Source organism: Arachis hypogaea, chromosome 13, assembly GCF_003086295.3.
Source record: "Arachis hypogaea cultivar Tifrunner chromosome 13, arahy.Tifrunner.gnm2.J5K5, whole genome shotgun sequence".
NCBI classification, from domain to species: Eukaryota; Viridiplantae; Streptophyta; class Magnoliopsida; order Fabales; family Fabaceae; genus Arachis; species Arachis hypogaea.
In genome coordinates, this window is record NC_092048.1 from 29,296,168 (window position 1) to 29,307,197 (window position 11,030).

The following is an 11,030-nucleotide window of genomic DNA, read 5'->3' on the forward strand; positions in this document are numbered from 1 at the left end:
ATGACAAAAATCAAAGGGAGTTTCTAAACCTTACTCAAACTCATTTCCTTTTTTATTATTGCTTAAATCATGTTTGTCACAAGAGGGAGATTGTTGAGTTAAGAAATTAACCAAATTAATTAGGGTTGACAAACATTATTTTTGGGCAAAATAAATAATTAGTGTTGATTAATTATAATTACATATTACTAATTATTCATAAATTGTTGTAGGCCAAAATTTGAATTACAGCCCAAAATTGGAATGAATAGAATACAACAAGGTTGGTGGGCTGGTAAATCAAGCAAAGCCCAAAAGAAATCAAAGCTGAAGAAATCAAAACGGGCCAAGCACATCACTACCCGATCCAAGCCTGATTCTCTTTCAGCAAGCAAATCCCTCTCTTTTGCCTTACCAAAAGCAACGTTCACTTCTGAAGAGTTGGTCAGAAATTCAAAAAAGTAAGAAAGAGAGAAAGAGCTTTTTCCCTAAGCTAGTAACCAAATAAGCAAGAGAGAGAAAGTTTAAGCTTGAAAGACAGAATGTCAAATCAACAAGTTCAAGCCAAATCAAGCTTAAGAAAAGATCAAAGGTAAACCATTTCCTCTTACATGCATCGGATCTTCTTCTCTTCTTCCCAACTCTCTGCTCTATCCGAAATGGGATACAAAGGAAATATAGTTTCTGTTCTTCTCTGCTGTGTATCCACGGTCTTAAACATGACTTGGGGACCAAGTTGGTTTTCAAGGGCTAAGATCAAGTTGACAATGGGAAGATTTCTATGGCTGCTAATTTATGGCTTTCGGTCAAGATGAGGAAGTCAGAAGCAAAGTTTCTACTCTGGGGATTAAGGAGAAAAAGTGACTCTGTGGGTTGGTGAAGCTCAAGGCTCAAGGTGTTGACCTTGGAAGAAGAACCCAACAACATGCAAGGAAATAAAAGAGGTTTGCTGTTCATTCAGAAACCAAGGAGAGAAAACCAGTGAATAGAGGTTTTGTTCTGAGAGAGCTCTTTGAAGAAGTTCAACTAACTGGACAGTGTAACCTAATCAAAGGTGCATTCCGCCAGTATGAAGAACTAAATCAGAGGCTTGCTAATCTGGTTTTTCGCATAGCACAAAGGCTGTTGATGAAGTCAATCTCCTTCATGTTTTACAGATTGTGATTTACTTTTCTATGTTTATCTTTCTGTAATTTCTTGTGAGAAAAGGCATTGTGAGAAAGTTCAAGTAAAAGCCATGAGTGGAAAAAGGCTGAGTGAAACACTTGAGAGAAAAGCCTAGAGTTATTTTCAGATTTCTTTAGGTATGTCTATGTCTTGTATCTTGTACCTGTGAGGTATCCCTTTCTTAGTTGGGTTAGCACTAAGAGAAAATAGTTAGGTAGTAGCATAGCCAATGTCAAGTTAGGATAGAACTTGAGTGTGAAAGGACTGTGTCAATCCTGTGAAATTGGTGTATGTAATACTATTAACTATAGTGAAATTCTTCCATTGTTGTGGAGGAGACTGGACGTAGGTTGCATAGCACAAGGCAACCGAACCAGGATACATGCTGGTGTTAGCTTTTCTCTTCTCTGCTGTGTTCTGTTCTCTGATATTCATGAGACAAAAATAAATTGTCTCATAAATTTCCGCTGCTGAGTTCAAACAGAATCAGAATTGAAAGTTTGTTTAAAAAAGGGCCATAACAGCAACTTAAAATGAAGGCATATATTCAACCCCCCTTCTCTAAGCCTACCACAACCTTCAATGGCTAAACTATTGTAATCTGAGACTAGAGGTTATAAATGGCAACTTGGATTTTGAGTACACCTTTGAATGAAATATATTTATGCATCAGTCATACTGTAATATGTAAAGAAGTAAATGGCAAACCAGAGACATAACAAGATAATAAAGTTTCTTAAATTTCTTAATATAAAGTGTGAATATGAAGTTTCCAACATTGAGTTTGTCACCACAAAAGGTAGTAAAGTTCCTAAAAGTGATTCATCAGAAACACTTCATACCAAGGCAAAACATGCATCCAAAATAAAGGACTTACAAAACAGTGAGACTTGATAGTGTTTAACACAAACATATCTTTCCTAATCTATAGCCTAATAAAAAAGCATATGTTTCGATGAAGGTCTTCAGATGGTGTTATCTTTCTTCCTTGGCCGTTTGAACCCCGGAGTCAGCACAAAGGTCATGAAACTTGCAAGCTTTTTGGTTGTCACAGCACTAGATCCTTTGATTATTCCAGCAGAAATTAGAATTGTTGCAGTTGTTAGAGGAGGTTGGGGAGAGACAACTCTTTTTCCTTTTCCTTTAGAAACTTGAAGCTTTGGTGGTCTTCCCCTCACCTTAGTCTGCCTGGGGTTTGGGCTTTTCTGTGGGCTGAGAACTACACTTTCTAGTGGGTTGAGAATTGGGCTTGTCACTTGACTTTGCTGTGGGCTGGGAGGACCTTGTTTTGGGCTTCACATAGTCCATTTTCTTGGGATGAGGATTGGGTCCAGTAGAGTTGGGAGTGGTTTTGGCTTTATTTTTGGAAGTGGGATGCAAAGAGTTAGTTGTCACTGGCTGTGAGTAGCTCTTTGTGGGCTGGGATGCAATTTTCGTTGCTTGCATTGCAGGCTGTGTGCTGGGCAGCTTCAACAAAGAGGCATTCGTTGGCAGAATTACTTCATCATCCTCATTCATGCATTCTACCACATGTGGCTCTGAAACTCCATGTTCAAAGAATATGTTCATGACATTGTGATTCCTTCTACAAGTCTTACACATTTTCAGCAGATCTTTATCAGTCTCCAACTTTCTCAGCCCACTCTCAAGCGACAGCCAAGGAACTTTCCACCAACATATGTCCCCCCCCCCAGCATATCCCAGTTCCTTATAGTATCCTTTAACAAAAAACACATCAAGCATATCCCCATCAACCCCCATCAAGACTTTTGTATTATCTGGTTCGTAGATTCTACTTTCTTTCTCATTATTTTTAAAATTTTCACCATGATGAAATATGAATGTCATCGGAGGACCCTCCATCTAAGACTTGCAATGCCTCCAAACCCTATAAAAATTTAAAACAGAACATGAAAAACACTAAATCATCACCAACACAGCAACTAAACCAGAAACCATTACACCATTAACACAAACAATAGTTATCATTTTTCTAAGCCACAAAAACAGAGTCTTTCCTCAGTTACGCATATAACCGATCATAAACCAAACTCTGGGATGAAATCCTAAACCCTATGTACTAATAGATTCTTAACGATGACTCAATCATATAATGCGAAAACTAGGGGTTTACATAGCGTTACCAATTTTTTCACAAGATACAAAAAACTTTACCTCTCACTTCGAACGCAGAGACAATGCTGTGTAGTTGCCTTCAAGTTTTCCACCAAGCTCCAAAACATATGCACGAACAATGCTCCATGACTATTCAAATGGTTGCGGATGATGGCGCGGTCGTCTTCATCTTCCTAATGGTTGCTTATGGGTCAGAGAAACAGAAAGTCACGGTAAGAATGAAGAAGAACAAGTGAAGACTTGTTCCACAAACAAAGTGTAAAACGTTACACTCTAGTCACAAAACAGTGACGTTTTAAAATTATGGCTCTCAAGGTGCCAAATGACGTCATTTGGTTGGGTGGGTTGCTAACTCACATTCCACGTCAGCAGATTTCTAACGGCGACGTTACGAGGTTAATGGAAGGACGAGCGTGATTTAAAAAAATTATTCAGAGACTAATTTGATTAAAAAAATCATTCGAGGACAAAAATAAAAATCGCGTGATCTTTTAGGGACGACTTTGAGTATTAACCCCAAAATTAAAAAGCGCTTGTATTAAGGCAAGGATAAAATGCGGATAGAAAGATATGTGTTGAAGATACTAAAAATCTTTTGAAGCCTTCTTATTGGTTGCTCCAAGCAACACCCATCCCCACCACAAAAACTTGCAACCCTTCTTGTGTTCCTAATCACACATTCCCTACGATTTTATTTCCTACAAATGATGTCACACTCACCGAGACCTCCTTTCTACAAGCTTCGGTTATCAATTTAGTGTCTCCTATTTAAGCAAATTAATAAGCTTTCAATTTTTGAACTGAAGTACCTAGAAGCTTGGAAGTCATGGCAGCAACATTAATGGCAGCCACAGCTAGCTCTGGCACTGTCCTGAAATCAACCCCCTTCTTTGGTCAGACTAGGGGATCCAACGCTAACCCTCTTAGAGATGTTGTCTCTATGGGAACTGGGAAATACACCATGGTACTTTTTCCCGGAAAAAAATGTTTATAGTTTCTTTCTTACAGCTCTTCTGATTGATGATGAGAAATGATGGCATGCAATAATTTTTAACATGTTTAATGTTTGTTGGGTGTGTTGCGTGGCTTATGAAGTGGGTTTGTGTTGATGAATAATGATGAGCAGGGAAATGAATTGTGGTATGGACCAGACAGAGTGAAATACTTGGGACCCTTTTCAGCTCAGACACCTTCGTACTTGACTGGAGAGTTCCCAGGAGACTATGGTTGGGACACTGCTGGTTTGTCTGCTGATCCTGAAGCATTTGCCAGGAACAGGGCTCTTGAGGTCACTCTCACTTGTATTCTTTTCTTTCATTTGCTTGAATTCTCACATAGATGAACTGAAGCATTATGTGACATGACATAATTAGGTTATCCATGGACGTTGGGCTATGCTGGGAGCACTAGGGTGCATCACCCCAGAAGTGCTAGAAAAGTGGGTCAGAGTGGACTTCAAGGAGCCAGTTTGGTTCAAAGCAGGAGCACAAATTTTCTCCGAAGGCGGCCTCGACTACTTGGGCAACCCAAATCTAGCCCATGCACAGAGCATCCTGGCAGTTCTTGGATTCCAAGTTGTCCTCATGGGCCTCGTCGAGGGCTTCCGCATCAACGGCCTCCCCGGCGTGGGCCAGGGCAACGACCTCTATCCTGGGGGACAGTACTTTGACCCTCTTGGACTTGCCGACGACCCTGTCACTTTCGCTGAGCTCAAGGTGAAGGAGATCAAGAATGGAAGGTTGGCTATGTTCTCCATGTTTGGTTTCTTTGTGCAAGCCATTGTCACTGGCAAAGGACCACTTGAGAACCTTTTGGATCACCTTGATAACCCTGTGGCTAACAATGCTTGGGTCTATGCCACCAAGTTTGTGCCTGGTTCTTGATACCCCTGTATGCTTAATGTGTATGTATCATGTGACATGGAAATTAAACTTGTAGATTATTATCATTATATATTTCTGTTATGGTCATGGATCACGTAACATAAATTGATCTTCAATTAGGATTGAAGTAAAAACAAGTAACTAGGATAGAGTAAAATGAATAGAAAATGGAAACCGAAACTACCGTTGAAAAAAGGAAAATATTGCAAATAAAGAAATTAAAAGGATTTTTCACAATTCATTCAACGATTCTATATATGCTAATCGCATACTACTAAGTTGACGACTACAATTACTACCTAATATGTTTAGGAGAACAAATAAGAAGGCATGGCAATATAATAGTGGCGAAACTGTTGGACCAAGAATATGAAATAGTTGACTCTTGTATGTGCAGGAAATTGCTCATGGTCAAGAAAGACACTCTACTCAACAAACGGATTTCTTAACAAGCTTGTAAAAGTGTGTTTAAGGGGATAACGGAAATTAACAAATAGTCAAATACAAATAAAAGGTTTTTATTAATGATGCTTATTAGTACATGACTTTGGTTTGAGTACTTTGAAATCTAGAGAGAAAGGGGAGGGAGAAAACAAACATAATTGCTAAAAGATCAAAGCCACTGTTCTAAGAATTGGATCCGAACCAAGCATAGAGGCAGTATTTGCAAGAAAATTTGACAAGAGAAGTGCATTGACAAACCGAAATAAGGAGAAAATTTCCTTAAATTCCAAGCTTACCGCATGGGGAGTGAATGTTACATCACATAAGCAACAGAATTTACATGAGCAGTACTGTTTTTTTACTCAGGATAATTAAAATAAAGGATTTACATGAACTAGACCATCCAATACAGGTGCTAAGCAACTCTACAAGTCTACAACTATGCACAATCTATAGGATATCCACTATGTAACAAAATTTGTAAATATACAATTTTCCGCTTTCAACTAGAAGCATAACACTTAATCAAGTATTCCGCAAAGATGATATGAAGAAGCATTTTTTTAAAGGACAGAGTTCATAAGAACAATGTTTTGCCCTTTTTGCTAAATCTTGATCTTGTCTACACATTTCATCAAACGCTGAAAACAGATTGCTACCATGCTCTCCAACTCAATTTTTTAATTTCCCCCACCATGTCCTCCGACTTTTATCTGCTTCATGAAGCTTTGCTTTTGTCTCGCGTAACCTAACCTTGTATTGTTTCTTCCATCCCTCAAAACTCTGCTTAAGTTTACGAAATTCTTCAATGGAATTTGTGGTGGTGGAGTTCCCTGGTTTAACATCATTCAGAGCTTTAACTTCGTCGTCGAAGTTCTGCCTTCGCTGGTCAAATTCCTTCATCAGACTGCTCAAAGTACCACTTGTCCCTCTTTCTCTGATCCCGTTAGCCTCTCTGCCTCCATCAGAGACAGCGAAATTGCTAGAAAACTTTATTGGAGTGTTCACAGCTGTTCGAGATCCCAGGGTAGCATCTTCAGAACCATAGTACCGAGGAGACAGGACTTCATTTCTTGTAGGTTGAGTATTGCCACTATCAGAAGCAAGGCTCTTTCTAGCAGCAACGAGACTCATCTGCATTAGAAATTGCAATTAGAATCTTCCATGAAGTATGGAATTCCAAGTTAAATATGAGCCCTTCTGCATCTGATTTTCCTACTAAATAGTGCAATAAACAACAGGCATACCACGTAATAATTATTTTTCAACAATATTTTTTTCTTGTTGGCAATGATAAACCAAAGGCTATACCCGACTCAATATCTAAGAAATCCTGTAATAGCACTTATGCTAATTCTTATTTAAGAAGACTGACAAAATTAAACCAAGAACTTTCTACTCGGAGAATACAAAAGTTACCTGTTCCACTTATAAACAAGTGTCATTTTGGAACCTTCTTTACTTCCATGTTTCATGTGTTCTAGAATATAAACAAACGACTAATAATTTTATGCCAATTTTACCCTTTTCTCTTATTACTCCATCAGGGCATTAATTCTTAAACTAAAATCTTTCAATAGGAAATTACTCATTCATACAATTATTTTCTTTTTACTCTGTTATCACCTCTTTGTTGACCTATCATAATCTTTCTTTTTCAATTTAGTGAAAGGGTAATTCAGTCTCTTTGATTATCCCCAAAAACTACAAATATTTAATGATTCCTTAATCACATCGTGGCTTTAAATGACATTCATAAAGGAACAGTATTTGCTAACCGAGCAGAGAACAGCAAGAAATTGTCTGTGACTAAAGGTAACTAAACAAGTTAAAAGATTCCAAGTGATAATGATATTTATGAGTAAGTCAAAAATTGAGGGCTTTTATAAGGTGGCTACTCACATAAGATGTTTCCATATGAAGATAATAGCTAAGATATTGCACGTGTTATGTTAAATAATTTAGTCAAACACGTCAAATCATCTAACAGTTCTCAGTTATCATCTTCACATGAAGACATCATGTAATAGTCACCTTTTTATAAACTGAAAACTTACTTGCAAGGATGCTCTCTGTTTTTGCCATGCTTCCTCCATTGATTTCATCTTTGCCTCATATTCAGCCCACTTTCTCTCAGATTGTTTTAGCTGTTCCCTTAATTTAGCATTTTCCTCTTCGGCCTTGTCAACTCGCCTTTGTAGTTGGGCTAATGGTGAAGGTAGGTTCTGAACCCGCTCTTTGGATATATCCTGCTAAACCAAAAGGGATAAATAAACAAAAGTCCTTTGTTGTCACTGGACGAGGGCTTTTACCAAATCATGAACAAAAACATTGCGATACTCCACACACCCATGGAAGAAAACTATTTCAAATGGTGAAAGGTGAAAAACGTGAGATTTCTTCATTTCATCTGGTTTACCTTCTTGATAGGTATTTATTTAGTATCATGTTCAAATGGGCAATTATACTACCCTAAGAAAGTTAGAGCTAGTTAAAACCAAGTCATCCTGATTTTCTCTTTTGGATATTGAGAAGGGAAACAGTCTCTGCTCTATGGTCCTAAAACTTAAAACCAAACCATGTCTAAACATCAGCCTTCATCTCATCTAGTTTGATTCTTCACAGGTTATATGATATTATATTGACATACTCGGGTAATATGTTTGCTAACCCATCGTATTTAACATGCTAATTTTAAATCATTTTCAATTATCATATAAAACATCGGAATTTTAAACCCTAATACCATCCTTATTTACATACATAGGAATCAAAGATTCCCACATACTCGTTGAGCATGTCTACCAAACAATATTAAGCATCAAACAAACTTATATAAATGTACTTAGGTTTGAAATCTCATTTGCCACTTAAGTCAAATAGTAAGAGCATGAAACTGCTGTTTTAGATGTAGAAGTTGAAAAGCTGAAAAACAACCAATTAGATGGATACCGAAGAAAATAGGAAAACAAGTTTGCATTGTAAAATACCTTCACTTCCAGCATCTTAACAAGTGATTTCCGTCTATGTTTTGCATTTTCAGGATAACTCTTAAAACCATTTGGAGTACTTGCATCCTTACGAGCCAGCCACCCACGAATTACTGCATGAAAAAAAAGGGGAGCAGATAATAAGTACAAAATATGCAACACCCATACATAGGCTTATCTGGACACAGAACAGAACCACACAAACCAGATTGCAGTTGTATGATTGCTTGGATCTCCTCAAGATTTTTAGAATAAATTGTTATAGAAGGCTTCATAACACCAAATTTCCTTCTTGTAATTTCTCCACGAACAACTGCAATAAAACCAAATTATAGGTTAGGACAAAAGTAAACAAAAGATGCCCACAATTACTCGTAATTGGATTGTGAAGAGTACACCATCAGTTAATGTTTATAAGGTTCTTCAGGGAAACTCAGATGTCGAAAAGAATTCAAGGAAAAGTAAATAGAATTTCTTTTGAGAATAGATGTTACTTATATTTTCATGAAAATATTTTCCTTAACAAATCTGCATTTAAAATAAATAAATAAATAAAAAATTAAAGGAAAAAAGAGTTATTTTTTATGTGTGTAATGCCACGAATAATAATACAGCCAAAATAAACTCATATCATTATTGACAGTACATGATTGAAATGTTGCCACTCCTTTCTTAAGTTCCTGGAAATAACTCCTTGCTTGATAACCACGGAAGTATTTTTGAACCACAACTATTCCTTGCAAAACCTGTTTTCTCTTGAGCTCCAGTGAACCAGTCTACAAAACCAACCGGGTACAAGAATAACCAAGTCAAATAAATCTAAAGTATGAATCAAAACAACCCAAAACAAGACATAGTAAATTAAGAGAAATTAATGGTTCAAAACAAATTCTAAGTCAAACAAAAATTATAACTTTCCATGGAAAATCAACCATCAAAATTAACCTCAGCCTTTGCCTTTTAACTTGACATAATAATTATTTTTTTTTTTTTTGGTGTCAGACATAATTAGTATATACAGAGTTCATGCAATTATGCAAAGTGAAAGCATAAAATGATTCCGATGCCAAACTATTTTGACAGGTAATTATATATTCAGCCAGGATCACTGGGCAGAAACCAACAAGAAATGGAAGCAATAAAAAAGGATCTTAGCCCTGCAATGGAAAGTTAGACATCTACCTGCCCAGCTCGAAGATACAACTTAGTATAGCCGAATTGGTACATCTCAGAAGGGATATTAAATTGTTGCAAAATGGCAACTGAAGTGCTCAATGGATCCTGATATTTGTTGGCCTCAGAAAGCAGAAACCCATACCTAAAGAAATGAACGAACATAAATCAGCCCTTCATTCAAGATAGTATGAAAACCATAATCTATTTCTCTACTACCTTGTGGAAAACTCTTGATGAGTCATTCGAGTTGGATATCCAGCCCTTGAAGTTCTAACAACCTCAAGAATCCCACTACACTTGAGCTGTTGTAGGACAAGGTCTTCATCATAAATGTCAGGCAGCTGCTTAGTATTTGGCCTTATGCATCGAATGAAGTGAGGTGTGGTGCACTCCAATTGGTCAATCAAATTGAACAATTGACCCTAATAGTAGAAAAGCAGTTAGATTTAAGTTGCTCAATTTTGGCATTCCACTTCTTTGTAAAATCGAAAGATGTACTTTGTCCATAATCATCTCGCCGCATCATGTCCAAATCTTTTATAATGAGCCATAAGAATAATTTCATCCAAAATTATTGAAGCTAGAAGAAGCTCAATAAACTAAAACAAGATTACCTTAAACTTTTTACAAACACTCTGCTCCTGTGAATCCACTGCACCTGTGCGAAGGAATTTGAACACTTCAGAGACTGATCAAACATTTTGGAGAACAATGGCAGCAGTTCACATTTACATGATGCAAGGAATTGAACGGAATCGGAAGGCATAAAATCTCTGTTCTTTTCTAGAAAGCCATTCGTATCATACAGAACCTGATAAGAAGTCCAAATCTCAGTAAAATCACAAAACAAACACAAATTTGGTTTCCATATACATAGTCTACAATAACTAATGGCTTCATACAGAAAATCATGAAATAATTATGTAACCATTTAACAGTAAAAACTACACTATAAACACTGTCACATGCATCATAAATTGTTTAATACCAGGATGACATTGTATAAAAATGTTTCTAGTGTATGAATTAAAGGACTCAATATTTATGTCATTATTATATTTCAGGATTTCAGTATATATATATATACTATTAAATAGAAAGACATAGGGTTAGAGTAAAATTGAGACTTCATCTAATTAAGAAACTCATAAATGACCATATTCAGAAATTTGGCCTTTGCAAATTATATGCTGCATAAGAATAAAGAATTAGTGATACAGATTGCTGCATTGTCAATCCTGCAGGCTTATCAACA

The 11,030-nt window shown here is 36.8% G+C and overlaps 2 protein-coding genes across 3 annotated transcripts; one reads left to right on the forward strand and one right to left on the reverse strand.

Moving 5' to 3' along the window:
* The first annotated feature begins 3,859 nt into the window (after positions 1-3,859).
* Positions 3,860-5,233, forward strand: LOC112737880 (chlorophyll a-b binding protein 13, chloroplastic). Its single transcript, XM_025788026.3, has 3 exons — positions 3,860-4,246; positions 4,409-4,570; positions 4,656-5,233. Exons 1-3 carry the CDS (start codon positions 4,109-4,111, stop codon positions 5,163-5,165), a joined length of 810 nt encoding a protein of 269 aa, XP_025643811.1. The 5' UTR covers positions 3,860-4,108; the 3' UTR covers positions 5,166-5,233.
* A 625-nt stretch (positions 5,234-5,858) lies between these two features.
* On the reverse strand, positions 5,859-10,559 carry LOC112737879 (myosin-2). Of its 2 annotated transcripts, none has more exons than XM_025788024.3 (9): positions 10,508-10,559; positions 10,390-10,433; positions 9,992-10,197; positions 9,782-9,917; positions 9,246-9,375; positions 8,805-8,912; positions 8,600-8,712; positions 7,667-7,861; positions 5,859-6,743 (listed from the first exon to the last, which is right to left on the reverse strand). In XM_025788024.3, exons 1-9 carry the CDS (start codon positions 10,539-10,541, stop codon positions 6,282-6,284), a joined length of 1,428 nt encoding a protein of 475 aa, XP_025643809.1. In that variant the 5' UTR covers positions 10,542-10,559; the 3' UTR covers positions 5,859-6,281. The 2 variants fall into 2 exon arrangements, with proteins under 2 accessions (XP_025643809.1, XP_025643810.1); XM_025788025.3 differs by having other exon boundaries at positions 7,667-7,858; positions 10,508-10,556.
* Positions 10,560-11,030: the final 471 nt, after the last annotated feature.

Coding starts and splice junctions, on each gene's coding strand:
- LOC112737880 (XM_025788026.3), top strand. CDS start 4,109: ATGGCAGCAACATTAATGGCAGCCACAGCTAGCTCTGGCACTGTCCTG. Junction 4,247..4,408: donor GAACTGGGAAATACACCATG/GTACTTTTTCCC, acceptor AATGATGAGCAG/GGAAATGAATTGTGGTATGG. Junction 4,571..4,655: donor CCAGGAACAGGGCTCTTGAG/GTCACTCTCACT, acceptor TGACATAATTAG/GTTATCCATGGACGTTGGGC.
- LOC112737879 (XM_025788024.3), bottom strand. CDS start 10,541: ATGCCTTCCGATTCCGTTCAATTCCTTGCATCAT. Junction 7,862..8,599: donor TTAAGATGCTGGAAGTGAAG/GTATTTTACAAT, acceptor CTTTTGGTTTAG/CAGGATATATCCAAAGAGCG. Junction 6,744..7,666: donor AACAGAGAGCATCCTTGCAA/GTAAGTTTTCAG, acceptor TTTCTAATGCAG/ATGAGTCTCGTTGCTGCTAG.